General features: G+C 40.3%; 1 protein-coding gene across 2 annotated transcripts in view; it reads right to left on the reverse strand.

Annotated features, from left to right (window-relative positions):
* The window catches only part of LOC119724354, a 37,670-nt gene extending 15,638 nt beyond the window's left edge, over positions 1–22,032 (reverse strand). The window contains exons 1-31 of one of the 2 annotated variants that reach the window (XM_038195373.1): positions 21,401–22,032; positions 20,600–20,683; positions 16,915–16,979; positions 16,197–16,298; positions 15,475–15,612; positions 14,167–14,271; positions 12,613–12,867; positions 12,258–12,414; positions 11,258–11,465; positions 10,754–10,934; positions 9,981–10,271; positions 9,494–9,860; positions 8,858–8,978; positions 8,360–8,530; positions 7,918–8,124; positions 7,437–7,711; positions 6,819–6,963; positions 6,382–6,591; positions 5,827–5,895; positions 5,581–5,662; positions 5,058–5,341; positions 4,657–4,857; positions 3,981–4,119; positions 3,519–3,698; positions 3,239–3,357; positions 2,796–3,086; positions 1,876–2,041; positions 1,391–1,606; positions 866–1,077; positions 525–630; positions 184–300 (exon numbers count right to left, since the gene is read on the reverse strand). In XM_038195373.1, the coding sequence (XP_038051301.1) occupies positions 184–300; positions 525–630; positions 866–1,077; positions 1,391–1,606; positions 1,876–2,041; positions 2,796–3,086; positions 3,239–3,357; positions 3,519–3,698; positions 3,981–4,119; positions 4,657–4,857; positions 5,058–5,341; positions 5,581–5,662; positions 5,827–5,895; positions 6,382–6,591; positions 6,819–6,963; positions 7,437–7,711; positions 7,918–8,124; positions 8,360–8,530; positions 8,858–8,978; positions 9,494–9,860; positions 9,981–10,271; positions 10,754–10,934; positions 11,258–11,465; positions 12,258–12,414; positions 12,613–12,867; positions 14,167–14,271; positions 15,475–15,612; positions 16,197–16,298; positions 16,915–16,979; positions 20,600–20,683; positions 21,401–21,462 (5,326 nt within the window). In that variant the 5' untranslated portion in view covers positions 21,463–22,032. Of the gene's footprint in view, positions 1–183; positions 301–524; positions 631–865; positions 1,078–1,390; positions 1,607–1,875; positions 2,042–2,795; positions 3,087–3,238; positions 3,358–3,518; positions 3,699–3,980; positions 4,120–4,656; positions 4,858–5,057; positions 5,342–5,580; positions 5,663–5,744; positions 5,896–6,381; positions 6,592–6,818; positions 6,964–7,436; positions 7,712–7,917; positions 8,125–8,359; positions 8,531–8,857; positions 8,979–9,493; positions 9,861–9,980; positions 10,272–10,753; positions 10,935–11,257; positions 11,466–12,257; positions 12,415–12,612; positions 12,868–14,166; positions 14,272–15,474; positions 15,613–16,196; positions 16,299–16,914; positions 16,980–20,599; positions 20,684–21,400 lie in introns of both variants that reach the window. The other variant, XM_038195372.1, reaches the window with a different exon arrangement.
* Between the last annotated feature and the right edge of the window lie 150 nt (positions 22,033–22,182).

The following is a 22,182-nucleotide window of genomic DNA, read 5'->3' on the forward strand; positions in this document are numbered from 1 at the left end:
TTCTGTAATCTCAAGCTGTGTACAATAACGCCCATTTATTTACGCCCATTTACACCCATTTATCATCTATTCCTAACCTCTGACTGTAGCATAATACTTATGTCCATTCTGTAATCTCAAGCTGTGTACAATAACGCCCATTTATTTACGCCCATTTACACCCATTTATCATCTATTCCTAACCTCTGACTGTAGCATAATACTTGTGTCCATTCTGTAATCTCAAGCTGTGTACAATAACGCCGTTGGTGATTCCAACACGAGTGAACTCTTTCACGTCACCACCACCTCGCATCGAACCTGAAAGAGGTCAAATGTATAAAAATATATGACAAGTGATTACAATTACCCTTTTTTTAGGGAAAAATACATGGGCATGGGTGAATTCCGTGTCAATGGATCAAAGGAAAAACAAACTGGTGGTGGAACTACTAGAAATAAATGCAAACAAACAGTTAATATTGCATGTTTGCTAACCTTCAAGTCAACAATAATTCTACTAAGAAAGCCAAGTTTGTTCCTACCGATGGCATATTCATAGTGCTTGATCCCAGAGTGATGACGTGCCATGCCGTGCTCCTCAATGTCAGTGAAGGACTCCCAGTGAAGAACTAACTCAGACACAGAACTCTGTCACGACAAAAACAAGACACAGACAGATTCAAAGTCATGGTAAAACGTCCAATTCCTCAAAAATGTTACAAAACAAGGTATTCATTAAAGTCTAAATTTGTGCCAAAAAGTAATCGTGATAAATGGCTTTGTAAAAGGCAGTCTAAAAGAGTTGAATCACGCTGACACACTGGCAGTTGTGATTAACAATTTGTGTGTAAAAAAAAACTAAATAAGTAAAAGAAACATTTACTTGGTAAGTTTGATGCTGGTCCCATCCAATCCAGACAGAGCCAGGGGTCGGTGGGGTCGTATCTATGACAACGCCATCACTACAGCTGGACACAGCAGGCAGCTGTTCATTCCACAACTCATGCTCCAATGTCATTTCATCGGCATGGATACAAATGCGATAACGCATGCCATGTTCAAGAACCAAATTGGGAACGTTGACAAATTCTTTGTCTACAAACATGACAAGATAGAAAACAAACATTTCAACTGCTATATATTGCTATGACTGTGAGAATGACATTTGGTGAGTACGTTGATTACATTTGTGTGAATAAAATTAAAATCTCACTTAGGCTAAAATATGCGCTAACTTTCATTCTATATATTTATTAGCTGTTTTCCAAACTATTTGTCTTGGTTTTTTCCTTCCAACTTCAAAACTTGATGTTTTTTGTTGTCTTCCGTTCCAAGTTACGCCAGCATTTTGCATTAAAATGTGCTAAGTAATTCACAAATAACAAAATTTCTTTCTCAATCTTCCTACCTGTTTTCCCACAAGCCTTCGCCCTTGGATGATCGCAGGGATACTGCAGACCATCGTCCAAGTTGCCAAATGCAGTGGATCCAGTATCCAAAATGGCTGCCCAGGTGTAGGCCCTGTGGCGTAGTGTGGGCCAGACTGCTGATAATGAAGACGTAGATGAGATGTAGTTCTTGTCTGGTTCCGGCCACATGGCATTCTGCTCAATGTTGACTTCATCTGTTACACAAGAAAATAAGAGAGTACGTTATGAAAATTGGATCTTTCATAGCAAAAGTGTCAACTTTAAAAGCAGGGTTGAATCTGACATTCTAACTTTGGGCTACTGAAGAATAAATAGTTAAGAAATGCAAACATTAAATTCAAGCGTCTGATGAAATTCCAAAATAAGTGATGTAAGTAACTGACAAAGTAAGGACAGCAATGAATAAAACTTCCTATCTTTCATCAGATCCATCAGAGAACCCAGGAGTAGAGTATGTACTTACGATCAGCATCAATGACAGTATGAGGGACGACCAGTGATGCATCATCACAGTCAACAATCTCCGTACTAGCGATGGAAGACAGACCAGCCTTATTGTAGCCCCTCACTGATAACCGAAGACAGACATCCAGGTCCAAGGAACCACTGTAGGATGCTGTGAAGCGAACCTGGCGGGAAAGAGAATTCCTGATCCATTCAGAAATCTGAACGAGGGACAAACTGCACTGTTTTGTGATCAGCAAATTTTGTGAGGACTAGCAGTAATTACTTAACCCCAACTCCCTAGGCCTTTTTGCTAGGGTGTAGCTTCAATCCTGCAAAATCCTCCAATTGGCCTCATGGAAAAATAGCATAAAGCCTCAATCCTGCAAATTCCTCCATTATTTCTTGAAAATGGTCCGTTGAGGGATGACCACTGCCTGAATCTTGCAAAATCCTGCGGCAGTGACTGTCAATGTGTTGAGGCTTGGCCAGTGACATCCTGGAGCAGTACAGAGGATTTCAAGCATAATCCAGGCCTATATTTATGCATGGTTGAGCAAAAACAACACAAGGTCCGGCCCAAGACCTTGACAAAGTGCATTCTACGAAATCAGTAACGCACTTTGCCATGTGACCTCAATCCTCCAAATTGTTCCACTTTGGCAAAGAGGATTTTGAAGGATTCATCAGGGCGGTTAGGGTTAGTAGCACCAAACCAGTTTAACAGAATTGAACAACTGTTCTTTTGGGAGAAGATCTGGGGTTTTTTTAAGATTAAAACACTGTCTTTTCTGAAACAAAGCACCTCAAAAGGTACCCCTAAAGTCGTATTCATAAATAGACTCTTCTTGCAACATCAACATTTGAGATTAGTCTTCCTTTGTCTCCCCCATCCATCGAGTTGTAATTTACTTGCTTCGATCTGAATAATAAACTCACTACATCTCCGCTTGGCACCAAATCCTGGATTCTCATCCAGGGACTGAGCAGTGCTCCATCGCTACCATCCTCAGCAATGCTCCACTCATAGAAATCCATCAGTACTTGTTGGTTGTCATGACGGACATAATCATGCGCAAAAGGCTGGAAGACCACGCTGATCTCTGTCCTGCCTTGCGTGGTCTCAATGTTGCCGACTGTGACCTGACCGACCTCGGGAGGTTGTGATAATACCCAGAATCCATCACTGACGATGGGTTGGAAGCAGACGCCAACATGGCAAAACTGAACCTAACAAATAAAAATACATACAAACCACATGGAAAACTGAGAAGATTATCTTGGAATGAATTTTTTTGTTGAAACGAAAAACAGACTAGAGTCAGATTTGAACTGTACGGACAAGAATTTTATTTTTCCGTAACTGGAGAAGTTTCTGCTACCTTGGATCTGTAATGAGCTCCACTGTGCAACCCTGAACCAGCCTGAACATGTTGGAATGCCATGCCAAGATCTTGATCATCAAGTAATGTAATCCACTCCATTGTAGTGGTCTCATCATCTGTGTAATACAAAAAAATAACCTTTAGAAAACTAATGTTTACAAAAAATTAAATAAGGTAAAAAGACACTTTTGACAGTGTGGGATTTTAAAGATGTCAAAACCCCAGACTTATGACACATGAACTAAAATGTAGCATGAGACAAGTTTTATGAGTTTACCCAAATTGACTTCGATCTCCTGTTCAACTGCCCAGAGAACGCTCGTAACAAAAGGCTGCAGCATCTCAGGGATAGTCCAACGAGCTGAGATGTCTGAGGTAGAGGATTGGTAGGTGATGTCATCCTGGCAGGGTTGATCAGCAACAGATGAGTGATGAGATAATCCTGATGATACGGACACTGTAAGAAGGAGGCAAGAAACTGTGAATGAAGAGAGAGTAGGGAGGGATCTAGAGGGATGGTCTGAGCTGAGATTTCTGAGTGATGAGAGATCCTGATGGTAAGGACACTGCAAGAAGGATGCCAGAAACTGAAAAGAGGGTACAGAGGAGATAGACGGTTCTACAGGGACCAACATTCAAGCTTAAATATCGACTAATTGTTAGATAACAAAAAACATTTTCATTTTAGAATGAATGAAGAATGAAGTAGATAAGAAATAAAACAAAGTAAAGGTCTTACTAGCATCTTGACTGCATCCCAGTCCATCTCTGATCACAGCTCCCTCCAGTGCCTGACCCTCCTGAATGACTTTGACACCATCTGAGGTGACAGTGACACTACCAGCTTCTGAGTTGGCTCGGACAGTCACAAAATATGTCTGTTGAGAAAGCATTATGCAAAAAAGAATTGAATTAAATTATCTTGAGAAAAGACCAAGGAAGACCTATCTTATTTGGAGGGGAGGGTCTTTGCGCATGGGGAAGGGGGCTTGTGGACCTACGAAGACAATTTAAAAAGGTGACATCCCAATGTCATATAAGAGAAACTTCAGAAGGGTTGACAATTCTTTAAGAGGAAGAAATCACCCAAAATTGTCTTCAGAAATTGAGTAAAATATGTCAAGAAAGTTTGCCCCCATTCAAAAGACATTTTAGAGTACAGTGATGATGTCTTCTGCCAACGTGGAAATATGGGCAAGTTTCTTCAAGAATGCACGCTCTCCTCTTTGCCTTGTGGAAAGGCTTGTGTCTCAAGTGAGTGCATACATGCATACAATCTCAGAATGGTCTGCTCTAAAAGGGAACCTGTTTGGAGTGCATCCAGAGAGTACAATCATCAGTCAATTGGTGTGTGCTGTGTTTCCAAGAAGCATACAAGCATGTACACTACAAGTTTCAAACGTGCTGCTATTTACCATGAGTGGCATGAGATCCAGTCCATGCAGTCGATAGAAGGTTACATTGCCGACATTGATGAAACCATCACTGACATCAGTAGGACCTCCTTCTGATCCGACGGCAATCTCATAGTTGATATCAAGATGAGGATGCTCAAAACCAAACCAACGAGCTGAGATGCTTGTGGTGTTCATCTGTACATCAATATCCTTGGCTACCTGTTATGGTGGAAAGTTAGCAACTATAATCCCTTTGACTAAAAAGACAGGAGACAATAATACCATCCTCATTGTTTCTCTTTACATGTGACTTGACCTGTTACAGACTTGTGACACATTTCTTAGCTTCTAAGAAATGTATGGGAATCAACAATAAGTTATAGAAAAGATGCAGTAGGATTGATTTCAGGATACATTACCCCAAAGTCCACGTCCACCTCTTCCCCAGGGGGTGCGACATCCAATACAACACCCAGAGATGGTAACTGCACGATGTGTCTATAAACCGATGACGTCCCCACCGTAGCTAACCCAGCGCCATTCTGTGCTCTGATTGACACGTAATATTCATGATCACCATGGAGATGCCAGTCTAGGTCAGCCAATGAGAATGCAGCACAGGAGGTTTGGGATGAACAAGGACCAATTTTGTAGTCCTTCTCTTCCTGGAAAGGGAGAGTTTCTGTGCCGCCTGGGGTGCTCCCTGGAATAAGGCAGGAAAATTTTGACCAAATCTTGAGGAGAACTCTTATTATTGTGAAGTTAGAAAGAGCATCATTGCAAAAACGCTGCATGAATAGTTATTTTACTACAAGTCAACAGTGAAAACAATGCTTTGGCAGAGACAGTATCAATATTTCTTGAATTATTAGGCAGGTAATATAAGTGAAACTTGCAAACATAAACAAACTAACATGTCAACAGTTCATTTTGTTGACACACCGATGGCAACTTGGTATCTCAGGCTGGTATCCTCATCATCAATGAAACCACTATCTCCCCATTCAGCAATCAAGTACTCATCCTCCACATGGACAGAGACACGCCCAACTAACATGGGCAGGGCACTTTGGACCAATAACCAACACTATCTACATTTGACTCACCGATGGCAACTTGGTATCTCAGGCTGGTATCCTCATCATCAATGAAGCCACTATCTCCCCATTCAGCAATCAAGTACTCATCCTCCACATGGACAGAGACACGCCCAACAAACATGGGTGGGGTGGTATCTACTATAATTGGACCAATTACCTGCAGAGATATCAAATGTTTCCAAAGATTAAAAGTTCCCAAATGTTGCAAGGTAAAACATTCAAAGGGGTGGCATCATCAGCAAGGTGATAACTTAATATTATGGAGAACATTTAACCAATACCGAGAGTCACATCGTAGTTCAATGTCATCTGTGGCATTGGCGGCATCAGTCTTCCCGCAATTATCAGGTCAATTCCATTAATGTCAAGGATCAGATCCATCAAACATGTGTAAGAGTCAACGCTAAGTCTTCATTCCTATTACAAAAAGGCACCGTCTTAAATAAAGACAACATCCAAAATTATGTCATAAATTCACAGCACAATCCCAGTTCTACACACCAGGTCAATTTAAAAGAATGAGATAAGTTCCCGAGTCTCACATGGAATAAAACTGACCAGGATGTCTCAATCATGGGATGTGAATGGAAATCTCATCAATTGTTTCTTGGCAATTATGATGTATGTATATTATTTTACACACCTTGGACGTAGATATCTGAGCTTTGTTGATGGCCAACACAGTCACATGTAACACGGATCCATGGCTGAAGTGAGGATGGTGCAACATGAAGTGATCATGACCCGATGTCGACACGGAGGTGAAGAAGTCGATGACGAGGCTTGAGCTGTATCCGACCTCGTAATCGTAGATTGAACTCTCTGTATCCTCTGCGGTCCAGGAGATAGTCAACTGTCAGACACAAAATACAACCAGTCAGGTATCTTAAGGTTTGCAGGTTGACTTAAAACATCCCAGCTGACCCAAGCCTAACTACCTTAACCTAGTCTAGCTTCAATCCTTGTACCAACCCAGTTGAACCATACCAGAATATCCCAATCCAACTATAGTCCAGCCCACTAAACCAAGTCAATTTTGACTATGTGTTAAGCTCAATCAAGCATATCTGTAAAACGTACGTGTTTGTCGGTAGGAAGGTAGAACTTCTGCTGGACGGCTGAGATCCAGAGGCAGTCTAGGTCTCCTTGGAGGATTGCTGAGGTTTCGTTGATGTCAGACATCTCAGGATAAACAGACAAATCATCTACCAGACCAGCCTTAGCACTGAGGGCAAGAGAAGTAAATAGCGCACGTAAGTATACAAAGTTCCATTGGTAATTTAAGCCCAAAGATCCGACAGTAATTGGGTGCACAGAGGCATGTGAACACCATTGCCACTACGTGTTTGTCAGTTGTTCATTAACATTGTGAATGAAATAAGTTGTGCATACTGTGGGAAATACCAATATGTGTGAAGCAATGCACACTATGCAGCATGTTTCACACAATGGAGTACCGAAGTGTGGCGTCATTTAGAACCAGAAAGTGTAGTGCAAATGAGTGGAGTATGCACGCGTGTTGGTTCACGGGCTAAATCACGCGCCAATGTCTTTCACGCACATTTTGTGCACGTGACGTATTCACTTCAGTACTCCATGAAGCTAAGCAGCATCTTCTGTTCCTGCAGGGGGTCCATATGCAGCATCCGTTTTATCGGAATGCTCGGCTCGACATCTGAGTCTCAGTAATGTCCCTACCTGCAGTCACTGGATGCATCCATCAGTTCCATCTTCCTGCGATGCTCGTTGATGAACCACACCCGACCCTCAGCATCCTTGGCCAGACCAGGCCACATCCGAGCATAGCTGATAGCAATCTGGGTCAACTCTGGTGGGCTGGTATCGATCACGACACCGTCGGAACAGACAGCCTCTGAGGGTTCCAGAGCTCGGTTGTAAGCAATGACGGTGACATAGTACTGGCCAGGCGAGGGGGCTGTCCAACTCGCATGCGTAGAAGTGGTTCTTGTCATCTAAAGAATGGACGATGTAAAAAATGGTGGGGATTAGGGTCTACTGTCCATTAGGAGATCTGTCCCTAGTGCCAAGTATTCACTTCTGAAATTTGGTTTGATTTCCACATTTTCTTGAAGCTTCACAAGAAAACCAATGATTTACGGTAAATGGCTTTATCAAAAAGAAAAAAGGAAAACAAAAGCGAGATCCACTTGCAACTCACCTCATCTTTTACCCTTCCGATTGACGTCTCATCCATCCAGCAGGAATCATCAAAGAGATACTGGTAGAATTTGACCCCGCTCTCCTTGTCAAAGAACCCCTCCCAATGAGCTGAGAGGTCATTGCCCTCCTGAAAGTCTACCTCATTAGACCCGCGTATCCCATCATTCACCACACCTACTTGAGGGCCTGACGTATCTACGGTTATCTGTGGTTGGATGTAGAGGTTGTAGATGATAAAGATTCAAATTCTGGCAGTCAGCACACTTGCGCACAAATTACACACTTCTTCATTTGAAAAAATGCATGTAATTAAAAAACCCAAAGTACAGGCATACTGCAGGTGATTCTGTGCCACCTCAGTAATAATTTCTAATTTTGGTTTTCGACTAAGTTTTTCTTTTAAAAATTGCTTGCGGAATTGAACCATGCTGCACACATACCCTGATTGTTTTGGTAGTAATAAGTCTTGCATGGTTGGTAACCGTTAATGTGATGAAGTAATCAGTGTCATGGGCGCCGATGTGGAAAGTTGGATTAAACCCGTAGTCAACAGCGTAACAATCACCGACTGGGACACACATACAGCTGACTGGATCGCAGTCTTCAGTGTCCTGTCAAAACAAAAATATAAAACAGGCTGTGCTTATCAAAGCTGGCAAGTGTGACACAAGGGCATGTCATGGACAAAAACATCAAGAGGGTTATAAGTAAATAATAGGGAACAACATAATTGTCCTATACCCTTTACATATATGCCAAACCAATAATATTATATCAGCTGGATAACAATAAGCCACAACCTTTATGTGATATTTATTGGATGCTCAAAAAATGAGTCTCCAATCTTTAAGACACTTTATTTTGCAAGGGTTACAGAAGACTTTTAAGCAGGAGATTAGAGCGCTCAAGGTTGCATATTATGACAATGGTTGCCTCACTGGATTGATTTGCCTGGCTGGAATGGTCTGGCTGCCATATTCTGTCTCCGTCACAGGATCCCAGAGTCGCCAATGAATGGTCCTTACACCGCTGTGAATGTCAAAGGTCCTGAACTCAACACTGTGACAGAAAGACAATGTTGAATAATAAAAAATAACCTTAGATTTATCAAGAACACAGTTGCAAGCAGACTAATAACATGGTACTTTTAAACTTGATTAAATATTCAAATGAATTTTCAACTTTACATTAGTTACTTTGTATTTCAATTAAGATCTATGATTTGAAAGAGATTTGTGGAAAAATATTTGACTGAATAAGGCTATGAACTTATGTACCACGGCACACAAGTTGAACACTGTAATCCTCATTCACTATATTTTAAATTGTGATTTCCAAATTCTTTTTAATTTGCGATCTCAAAAAGGACGAACAAGGTTGAAGAAGATCACCGTCTTTCAAAGACAACTTGTACAATGAGAAAGCAAAGGTTGATTAAATGAAAAATGTGAAAGATCAACCAGAACTCATATGATGAATCACAACCTTCACGTGGTCCACCCTGTTTTAACTAATGTCATCAAACCGACGTTTGCAGCACACCACTACTGATTATTACAGAGAAGAATTCTCACCTCATCTCATGCAGATCGGCTGAACTATGAACAGCTAGATTCACCTCCCCGTCCCGTACTAGCCAGAAGTCTTCAATCACAGGCGGGGAGGAATCAGCATGAACCAACACACTGTCCCTCACAAAGTGCCCAGTTAGGTCCCTAGCCTCCACCCAGAACCGAATGGAATCACCGTCCACTAGGGTCAGGTCATAGGTCTCTTGTGTGTTTGTGCCTTCATTACTCCAGTTGTTTGAGTTGTCATTGCTAACTGTGATGGTAGTCCTGCCACCGCTGTGGTCGATGTCGTGTAAGACCCGGAATTCTGTTATGCCTTGGGTATTAGAGATGGCTGCACGGCCACGCTGCCCAAAGTTCTGGTCATAATCTAGGGAAAAAAGTCATCATGCATGCAATAAGATATTGTTTAATTACACAGAGTTCCGATATTGGCAGCAAGATGTATTTGATTTTTAAACTATTAATTCTGCCTGAACAACACACTTACTGCTCTCAATGTTACCGCCGATGTAAGACCCGATGGGTTTTAACAATCCTTGGTTGACATAATACAAATTGATAAATCTGTTTGTCCACTGTATCTCCACGGATGTCGTCCCTCCCGAGTTTAGATTGGTCTGCCAGACATAGTTGCTTCTTGAAGATGCTGACAGGATCCTCATAGGGTTATCATTCTGAATAGTGACGTCGTTTGGATCGTCGTCAAAGAACACAAAACGTCTGCTGAGTTTGGCGTTGCCAGCATTGTCAATGACAGAGAGAATAATGGAGTACACACCTGCAGGAGATGGAAAAGAATAACAGGGAATTTACAAGAAATTTAAGATTCAACATAATTTTTAAAATACCCTCCTCAAAGCACATCCTAATAAGGCATTCCAATAACTGTTCTTTTGGTTTTATGCACCTTTCCAATCAACGATTGTCCTCTACTAGCTTTGTTTTTATCTAAATTTGATATTGAGTAATTCTTGTCTTGCAAAATTTTAATCAATCTCTAAATGACAAGTAATTCTAGGAACAGTTCATACTCTTTATCTGTGAGAACTCAGAACCTACAGCCATACATTTTGAGACTTGTGACTCACAGAGATCATCCTAGTCATTCTAAAAAATAATTTAACAAGGCTACATTTAATTAAAGTGTGTGCCAAAACTTTCTCAAATCATTCAACATTCTACACCGAGTTCAGAGGGTGAATAAAGATAGTATTGCACAAAACAAATCATAAATCAGGTACAGAGGCAAAGCAAACCTACCAACATGGGGCAAAGTGACAGCGTGACCAGAGCTGGTCACTCCACTATAAACAGCTGGACTGTCAAAGATTTCTGTCATCTCATTGCCATGGCTACCTGACAGCTGTCGCACTTGCAGATCGTATTCTTTGATGCCAGAGAGACTGTCATCCCAGCTTTGCCATGTGATGGTAATCCTTGCCTGGAGACAAATTGCCAAATTTACGGAATCATCACGAAAGTTTGATTCAGGGCTCTAGACCAGTTGCAGAAATAATTTTCTAACCATGCTCAATACTGTATGAAAGCTTTTGAAAAAAAAATATTGGGGACAAATTATCTAAGAAGACAATGAAAACTTAAAATAGCTCAAGATTGTTATTTTTATACAAGTTGTATTTTGGATACAACTTGTAAGCTTGTATTTTTAATACAAGCTTTTGTTCCTCAGACAGTAAAGGACAAAACATTTTTCCTTCGACATCTCTAAATTGGGCACAGTTACCAAAGACTGCATGGACTGACCTGTGTAGTCACATCATTGCCTGCATGTAGCATTGAGTTTCTACATCCAGCATTCACACAGTGATAAGGCTCATCAAAGTCAAAGGTGATGGTTGCATGGTTGGAGGTTGACCTGCCAGTGTAGTATCGTGGGACAACCAGATTATAGAAGTCTCGGTTGTAGAGTTTCAAGACTCCACCGTTGAAAGACTCCACATCAGACCTCAGTCTGCAATACAACACACAAGATGCAAGACAGTGAATTCTAATTCAGCCATTCCAGAGGAGAAGTCTTAGGGTACATATCGTCAAGGTTTTCACGATCTGACACGCACCCTCTGTTTGGAGTCAGTTTGTGAAAAACACGTAATCAATAATTTCCGTTTCACGAACTGACACCTAGTTGCGGGCACGCACTTCGTACACTGAAGTATAATGATTTTGGTTTTGCAAGAACTGAAGCACAAGCATGTTGCGAAAATACCATTCGGAGAAACATGCTTTGAAAGGTATGACACGAATTTAATCCATCCATATTCTTGTGGGCTTACACAAAAGTTTAATTACGAACAATTTCACTGGTGAAATTAAGGTCGGTACAGTCGTGAAAAACGAAAATAACGTGGTTCTGTAAAGTACGCGCGCGTGCTGGACACTCACGTGTAACTGAGTGTTCAGTTTGTGGTGTCGGTGACGATATGATCTGCCACTGCACCCAATACAACATATGGCCATTTGTACGTTAACAAAAGAAGGTGCAACTCTAGTCACCATTCGTGCCTGTCCTGGTTCAGACGTATCTGATGCACAGTGTGCATGATTAATTTGATTGCATTTCAGGTTCCATCAAACTTTGTCTTTGTCACCGATAAGGGGATATATACATTCTGTGCTAACAAACCATCTGTTCACAGCTTCACAGCTCTGTCAAGACAATGAGCATTTCTTTGTTAACAACCAATCCTCCCACCATACAAATAGCTAGATTTCGAACTTGTGGATGAAATGGTCTCAGACTTACACATCTCCTGTTTGTGGTGTGTAGGCATTGACATTGAATGTGAATTCACAGGATACCAGATCTGTAGCAGGACTGTCTGCATTGAAAGAATTTCCAGTTGTTGATGTTGTGCACTCCTGTGAACCCGATTCATAAACATTTGTCCCAGTGCCGACACCTAGTGCACGCAAAGAGAAAAATATAATCAAATCCCATTGTGATGTTGAAATAATGTCCAACAGTTATAATGATGTTGTTGAGATCTTACTGCGGTCAAATTGAACTGAAAATCTTCTTCTTTCCACTTGAATTGTGGAATGAACCACTACAAAATGTACACAGTAATCGGTAATGGCAAAGTAAAGGGTAAACTCACGTCTGGCATAAGCAGAGACCTGTGCACTGATGAGACCAATGCCCACACTTTCAATGTAAGGATGTCCACCTGCTGAAGGGTTTGGGAGCGTGGTAGATGGCCGGTAAGAGCTAATCCAATTGATTCTGAGGTTGCGAGGGTTTCTTAGGTTGGTATAAACAGTGGCCGTACTTCCCTGGACCGTGGGGGATTCCACAGTTGTCGTCCCCTCAATCAGGGTGACACGATGCTCTGATATCACTGGTACTTCACTCACTACACAGGAAAATGCAATCCATTTAATGTAAAGCAATCAAGTTTTTGTCCAAGTTGGGAACTTTTGACAAAGACAGGTGTCAAACGAGTTTCCATTACATAACCATAGCTGCCAACTTTTCAAAATCCCAATTAGTAATCAACCCGCGCGGTCATTTTCAACTGCTCGTTTTATCAAAAGCTTTATCAACATCGAGTACAGATACATGGTTTACATGTACACATACATGTGCATACCCTTCTTGTTGTGAATAATAATGTACTGTAGGCAAAAAGATAATTTAAAAAAATAATTAAAAAAAATTAATTTTGTTTCAATGTCTGTATTTGTTTGTTGAAGTCAAATAAATAATAACAATAATAACATGTGCGCATATTTTTTTTGAGATGCATGCTATCGATGTGGAGTTTCGAGTTCGTATCAACGTTTTTACACACGTTGATTTAGGGCCACCGTATGCAATAGAAATATCCCATCAACATACCTTGCAAACGCATGCTGATTTATCTTTTCTGGACGTTGTGACAAACTCAAACTCTATTACCAATTATTCCAACCATAATCTTATTAAATTCCATGATTAAAATCTCGCACTGATAGACTCATCCCAGCAAAAAGCGACCAAATGTGCTCACGATCGTCACTGAAAAGTACTCACAACTCGCATACAGTACACACAACCACACATCCACGAGATGCAGCACACAAATGACACACCATTGAAAAATAGATTTAGTCTGGTCCTCAAGTACTCCACTGCGCACACTGCATTGATGTCTATCAGGTGCTTGACTGCATTCTTATTAGACTTGTCACCAGTCCATCCATTATCGCGACATTTCGCCAGAAGTTTTCGGTCAAAAACGATACTATACAAGTATTTTTTTTTCCGTTAGGTAGAAAATGGGAAATTCGTAATGTTTTAGTGGCATATCGTATTTTCGTAATTTAACAAACAATTCGTAATAATTACGAAAAATTCGTAACAGTTGGCAGCTATGCATAACTATTAAAACTTACATTTTATTTCAATGTTTTAGAAAATGATTTTTATAGACACTGAAAATTCTATTGTCTAGATCCTTTGATTACTATTTCCCAATGAAGATGGGACTTACAAATACACATCAAAATGTTGAAACACAGGTCGATAAGGACTAACTGTTATGGTTCATCTCTAGAGTTAGGCATGGGAGTGTGAAATTAAAAAACTATGGGGAAAAGTTTTGTCTTGGTGTAGAGGGCATCATCTTGCTGCACATTCAATTTTGTTTTTGTTGTCTAACGATTCCGCTCACTTGTTCTGCAGTCAGTTCCTGAGAATCCTGGGCTGCAAGCACACAGGAAATTTGAGCAGGATCCTGGGTAGCATGCAGTGCTGTCACTCCGCCATGAACATTGCTCTAAAATATGGAGAAAAAAGGACATGGGGTGAGGAACAGATAGAGTTATGGTTCATAATCCCACTCTAGCCCAGGTTTTAACAACCATTTCTTTAGCATCACCCTACAGATATATCAGATATTTATAAACAGAATCAAACAGCGTCCTCCACAGAATCTACAATCACCCAGGAAATTCTGTAGAAGTGTGATGACCCAGGACGTCTTTGAAAAGCAGTAACCTTTCCTGGTCAATTCAATTCAGTGGGTTTTTTTCTGCAAGGTAAAATGACATGGAAATATAATAAAACATAAGCAGGAAACGGAAAACTACACAGGCCAAGGCAACAGCTGGCTAATTCCTGGATGTGGTTTTATAGTAAAGACATCTGGAATTGCCATTAAAACAGTCAGGCTGGGTAGGATCGGAGGGGGATGCGTCCAAGGATGAAAAGTGAACTTGAATAACCATCAGGTCTTGTTTAGCTTATCTTTGGATTACCCAAAAAATAAAATCTTGTGAGTGCTGTATAGAACAGTAAGGGAGAGCAGTGAGGCAATCTGCAGGCAGTGATTTTTGTCAGTTACACACGTCATACATGCATTCACGCAGGTCAGACATTTTGATCACCACTGTGATTGGTCCAACATCATGGGGCATGGCTTAACCCTAACCGCCCCTAAGTGAGTAGTTACCTGTAGTATGCATTTCTTTCCATACAAGTGTGCAAAACACATGTAGTATTCTGTGGTATTTGGTCCTTATGACCCCCCCCCCCCCCCCCCCCCCCCCCCCCGATGAGCCTTTAGGGGGTTAGGGTTTAGGGATTCCATTTTGGGAGGAAAAACTGAATAAATAACTGCATAGGTCTGATAACAGGGAAGGTGTATCTGGCACGTATTAGTAAACTTTAACCACATGATGGCCTTCAATAAATTACTCTTGGCACTCAAATCTTAGTACCAGATTTCACTGATGTTTGCATTGAGAGGCAAAGAAAAGAAGCGTATGTGACCCAACCCAACCAAATTATGCGATCGGTGCCAGACTTGCAAAATTTATAACTCAAAATAAAGAGCAAACTATGTTCTTTCGGAAAAACCTAGAACATTGGAATCCTTACTGCAATGATTTGGACACCAAATCTTAGTTCACAAGTTTGTTGCGGGCATTATACGTTGACTAGTATTTTGGGGGATTATTATTGGAGGACAAAAACTTACTGATGCATTGTCTCTGGTCACCAGATTTCTGAAAGGCATTTCCACTAGTAGGGCCGAATTCACCATCACACCGATCACATTTCTGATCTGAAGATGAGCTGCAGAACACTTCAAGACAGTTGGCAATGGGTGAACACGCTGTCAAAAAGAAATTGTACAAATCATCCAGATTGAAAAGACACTTCTAAAATTTAATAAGTTTTTGACCCTTCAAAGAAAAGTTACCAAAAATGTAGTTGACTTACAGCCTACATACCAGGATTTATATTTGCATTTGGACATAAATCTATGTTGTCCCCCGCTTCCCACTATAACCCACTACCCTCCTCAATGATTTGTTTAATTAGTCAGAAATTTCTGCAACAGATTTTGTTTTGGGAAAAAGTCCCTCCCCTGAGATCAAGGTCAACAGGGTCATCAGCTTTGATTTGTCCAGTTGTGTCCAACTCCAACAGCGTTGTTACTTGTAGTCAAGTCAATTACGTGTGTCTACAAATCCTCAAAAGTCCCAATTCAACTCACTAGCTATTCATATGAGCTTTGACAAAGGCATTCCTTTGTTTTTGTACAACAATTGTTACTTGTGAATGAACTTGTGGTTTATTTGTGACTGGACAAGGGATGGGCATGTGGTGGACCCCACGAAAAACCCTAATGTCAACAACTTCCCAAGATAACAAATCCAGTTATAAGAAATGGGAGTCCATATTCTCAAGACTTACCATCACATCTTGGAGAGTAATAGCCTCGGTTGCAATTGGTGCAAGAGTCTGGATTTGTACAAGATCCTCCATTGGGACATGTAGTGACACCAAAACAAATGGCTACAAAGACCCCAAAAAAGAAAATCTCATTTGGTTTAAAATATACAACACTTGAAAACTAAAAAAAAACACCAATTATTACGAAATACCTTATTTATATGACTTTAGGTGAATAATTGTCTCAAGCATCCTGTGAAATCGTGTCGCCTAGTGTGCTGTCATTTTCAAGAAAAGAGGAATTTTTAAATTAATTCCAATGATGGTCGGAAAAAACTGACTTGTTTCAAATACTGCCCCCAATTTACCAAATTTAGTTAGTCCACATTTTGTTTGCAATTGGTTACACAGCCATGAAAGGGTGCAGCCTAGCTAGTCAAGTTCCCTGACCTATAAATTGCTATAACTGCTCCATTTTGTCTGAAGTAGGGTCAGGGAAGAACAGCATTTGTTCTTGGTTTTTCCAGCATCCCCTTATGGTATTGACACAAAACTTTAAACAGGTCAGTGTAACAATATTTGCTATAAAATACTAACCCCCAAATCCATCCATTTCTGAAAATAACAGCAAAAGCAAAGGTTGTAAATTACCTTTAATATGCGTAAGCAAAAAGCCTGCTGAAATTATGCCTCAGATCTACAGTATTAATTACTGTTAAACATAAATCAATCTTTGTACCTTGGCTGCAACCGGAATCAGTGCTTCCAGTCCATCCACTACAACACTGGTAGCAATTTCGGTCTCTGAGAAAGATAGAAGATAGATAAAATTGCAAGGTTGCAACGGGAAGACTTCATTTAAATTAATTTATTGATCAGCTGAGATTTCAGCTATTACGTATTCCAAACGTGTTCGTCACTATGGCACCCGGCCATAGTGTTTGAAGTGTCTGGAAGTCTAACAGCACGTTACACATGACATCGACAACACACAAGCCGGCCAATGATAGTGCAATACGTCACTATGAATATTGAATTTCTCTTGAATATTTAGTTTATATAATATTCATTATTAGTCTTATTTCAATGGATAGTTGTTTATCAGACTTTTTTTCCCTTCAAAATTACTGCATGTTGGAAACAATTTAAGGGGTCTTATGGGATGTCATGAATGTATCCAGGGTTACTGACAATACTGTCTTTCCCATTTGTATTCTCTTTACTCCTTGTTTTTTTTTGGGTGGGGGGCCTTTTGTCTTCGCGAGGGTATGCACAAAATGCATATCATGTACCAGTCATCAAAGTATGCCTATTCGGTGCAGCGCTTACCGAGGGTACCGTAGTTCCAGCGCTCCACATATAATGAAATCTCTCTTCAATAAATTGAATAGACAAGGGGCGTGGCCTAAGTATTGTCAGTATCAGAAGCAAGTTACTGAGCAAGCCCTAGCCCCATATTAAATGTAGTCTGGTTCCCAGACCTGATAATTGTTCCTGACGCTCACGTCTAAATTAAGGTCAGGCAGCCTCCGTGGCTAAAAATAAACATGACAACATTGACGCCCTTTTTCAAAGCTCGGCTTCGTTTTCCGAATTCGCATTATCACTTAGGTAGCTTTTAATGTTCCAATCAAATTATTAAATATCACTTGCTATATAATAATCATACAGTTATGATATTCAGTTTGATATTTCTGTAAGAAAACATTGACTAATGTTGACCTGGAATCTTCAAAGTTAGGCAACCAAATAAAAATAGCACTGTTGTTAGAGACCACGTCCAGTTTTGGAAAATCTTCTTAATGTCACCAACTAGTTTGGTAGGTTAAATAGTTTAAACAGTGGATTTTATTTCCTTATAGGAACCGGGCCCGTAGAAACACGATCGCCAAAAGTTTGCCCCTCATATACATATTCCGAGTATACTTGATGCACAAAATCGTTGCTGAATTTCAAGTTTTCTAAATGAAAGCAATGTCAATGAATATTAATTATCAACTCATTTTTTAAAGTTTTTAATTAGCAATTAATTAGCAGTTAATAAACCTATAGTAATTTGGGAAATACTCGGGCGCTATCCAATTGTCGATGAAATGAATTCAGCAAACTTTGGACATTTTCGGAAAAAGGAGAATTCCTCCCGTTGTTGTCACGTCAGTAGTACTGACGGCTACCTGACCTAAAGATTCATCAGGAATAGGCTTAGTCAGCATCTCTTGGTCTGGAAACCAGACTATAAATGTGGCCAATTTACCAGACTGCATCCGTAAATGGACAGATTTCCATATCTGGCCATCACTTGTCACCCTATGCACAAACCGTATGAGACTGGTCTGAATTTTTTAAAAATGTTTTCTCCATCTCAGTGAGTAAATAGGCCTAATACTTCAATATTTTCCCTGCTAAATTTTACTTTTTTGGATATATGCCTGATCACTTTCTGGGTAATCCTTACTTTTAGGACCCCTTTCCTATATAAGGTTAAAAGACTCACCAAAACAGCTGACTATGACACTCAAAAGTGACATTCTGATATTTATTGACACATTTGAACATTTGGCAATGACACCTCTTGAATATCAGCAGGTTTAATTTTGTAGAAAGAGGGCAGGGTTTTGATTTATGAGGGGTTAAAGACGACGATGACAAACAGAAAATAAATTTAAAAAGCAAGATGGCGAACTGCAAAAAAAGGTAGGAAAGTCACATTTTCTTTGAAAGTGCTTTCAAAATTATAACTAACATGAGTTTGTCTGAAGAAAAAAGACTTCTTTAGCCTGCAAAAGTCACTTTGGTACTGGACAGTCATCTGCAAAAGTCAGTTTTGAACAGAACTCGTACAAAATAGAGGTGTCCTAAAAGTAAGGATTACCACTTTCTGATACTAGCTGACATCACAGTGACAGGCCTAGGTCACTGATGGGAAAAATTAGTGATGGCCAGATATGAGAATCTTTCCCCGTAAGCATTTAAAATTGGCCACATGATTTGGGACTGTGCATATGCCATAAAGTAAGGTATACCAACTGACCAATATAACTATAAATTATACGAAGTGGCTATCGTTACGGCATTCGTTGTTTAGCGCCCTCAACGATTCTTTTTTGATACGCACGCAGGTATATAATTATTTGTTTTCCCGTGTTTCGGTGAACAGTGCGACAGCTCAGTCGATAGCGGGTAGGATTTTGCACCGCGAGGTTGCGGGTTCGCATCTCAGTTTTGCACTCAATTTTTTTTCCTTTTCTAACCTTAGGCTTTGGAGGGTTTTTTTTAAAAGGGAAATAAAGTCCGAATTTTATAACGTTCAAATTCACTTTTTTCCTTCTTATTTATATTTTCTTCTCATGTTTTTATAAAAGTTGCAGTACTACCGTAACGATAGAAAATGGGAAATGCGTTACGGCTGCCGTAACAATAGCCACTGCGTAAATTATAACTTATTAAGCTCAACTTCAACATTTCATCTCAAGAAACATGTGGCCTGTATTATAAACTTACCGCCGGATCTAGCTTGCATGGTTACTGACACTGTGAATGCCCATTAAAATTCATAAATACGTTTCCTGTATTAGTACTAGCTGGTTGGTGTGTCTTTTCCACACCAAAAAGTTAAAACCGTCTGTACATCAAAGTCACATTCCTCAACTTGTTTACCATTTCATGCATAAACAGCTTTATACAGCGCGCGAGTTCCATGTACAAGTACCCCCTCAACGGTAAGGAAGGGACATTTCGAACGCATACCTCTGATGTATTTGCATTGATCTCCATTTGGTATAGTCAATGTCCATTAGTCCATTCAGGATTAAAAAAAAAAAAAAAAAAAAGGTGCGCGGCGCGTAGTTTCTTCTTTCTTCTAAAGGTGTCACGCGCAATCGACCAATCAGGAAAGGTGATTAATTTCAATATTTCAATTACATTTGTTTTAAACATCTGTCATTGTACGTGAGGCCGTACTATATTATGTAAAGCGCTTTGATCTTATTGCCCTATATAAGAACCTGCATATGCTCCGCCAAGGACAGGTTATGTTTTCATCGGTGTTTGTTAGTTTGTTGGTTGGTGGGTTGGTTGGTTTGTCTGTTAACAAGATAACTCCAAAAGTTATTGACGGTTTTCATGTACAATTTGTTAGGGTTGGTCCTTGGAACAAGTACAAATCGATTCGATTTTGGAAGTGATATGGGTCGATCTGGGTACGGGTCTGGATCCCGTATTTTTTTTTTGTATTTTTTTTTTTAGGATTCTTCACCATTTATAAGTAGGCCTATTTCTTTTGCGTGAACTGACAACATGGCGGGGAATTGTTTAGCCTTGGCGGAGGTTTGCGCTCTGAGTGCTTTCTAGTTATTGTTACTGCTACTATAATGATGTGTGGTAAACCATGGAGGAAGGAATTAACATGGTGTAAAAGGAATTACCTGTATCTGGTGCAGCGAGACAAGCCCAAAAATCCACACGTTGTGGTGTAGCGCTGTGGGCAGTTGTACGAACAAACTGTGGCCCTGTTTAAAAAACAAAGCTGCATAATGGTTTCCATTTAGAAAACATATGTCCCTTGCCTGCACATAAAGTAGAAACAAATGACAACACTTACGGTACTCATGCCAAACAAAATGGAGGAAAAAAATCAGTCTCTCTTCTAAAATGTACTTTCACTTTGAGAATTGCATGGGGATGTACCTTTTCTCTAAGCATGGAGCTATAGGCTCTCAGTAATCCAAACTTGTTTTTTTTTTCTATAGGGCTCCCGGTTTCGAATAGGCCTATACTTTTCGCTCAGCACATGCATGAACTCTCATTTCAAGGACCTTCCTGCTCTTATTTACTTTGCCCCATATATTATATAACTGGTCATAAACTGCTGGCCACTGTGTATTCCCCCTGGCACTGTCAATTGATTGACACACCCTTCGGACTGGGATTGAAGACATCCGGTTTGGTTGCAGGATGGCGCTATTTAAAAAGTTTAAGTGGCACCTTGAATGCAATGAATGAACCCACGAGCATGGGCCTAAGAGCAATGATAAGCAATTCATACTTCCCTGCTTATTCAAAACTAATTATAGATGGCGATTGTGCTATGAAAACCGAATTTCTTAGAAACTGGAAACACTTCCAAAAGTTCAACTGTTGGGTATGGAATTAAATATGATTATCATAAGAATAGCCTATACCATGACGTTTAAAAAAAATAGCGGGAAAACGGGTATCCTACTTACCGTGCACGTGGCGAAATAGTGAGCAACTTGAAGACGATTAGGAGACAGCCGAGCTTTAACATGACGCCTTTCGATCTGATTCTTTCTGGTAAATTAAAATCGTTCAGCCCGCTACTTTGATGTTAATTGATCGTCGTCTTGGCGTTCAAAGCAGCATCATACATTTAATGGCAGAGCGACTTATTAGTTCGATGTGGCCCTGGGAGAATCCGTTTTCATCTTCTGCCTGAACTTCACCCCAGTTTACAGGCCTATTGAAGTCGAGTGTAGTATCATCTCTCTCAAACAGCAAATCTGCAGGAAAATGGTGACGTTCGTCTCACATTCCACATACCACCGTGACTATAACGACTCTTGTGCGCATGCAACTATTAACTTCAGTAATCCCACTTTCAAGGATTATAATGTGTAGGCCTATTCTACCGCATAATCAGAAAGCTCACGCGGTCTGTGCAGTATTAAGACAGTAAACAATGACGTTTTCATGAAGCACAGACAATTAAATAAAAGCCGGGCTAGGATCGCATCAGGGCCGTCCACAGTTTCAGTCACCTTGCTGCCATGTCAAAGGGAAGAAATATTCAGGAATGAGTGTCCGGCCTTATTTGACCCGGATTTTGTTGACTGAGCATATAGACACAATTGTAAGCTGTTACATAACTGCAGTTTCCTTCACACTGTGTTCTCTGGAAAGTGAGCCTACAAGTTCATTCACAATGGTAGTTTACACTACCTCCGTGTTTACACGGAGGTCCGGAAACTTTCTTGCGAGATCAAGATAC

This window comes from Patiria miniata, unplaced genomic scaffold (genome assembly GCF_015706575.1).
Source record: "Patiria miniata isolate m_02_andy unplaced genomic scaffold, ASM1570657v1 HiC_scaffold_18, whole genome shotgun sequence".
Classification (NCBI taxonomy): Eukaryota; Metazoa; Echinodermata; class Asteroidea; order Valvatida; family Asterinidae; genus Patiria; species Patiria miniata.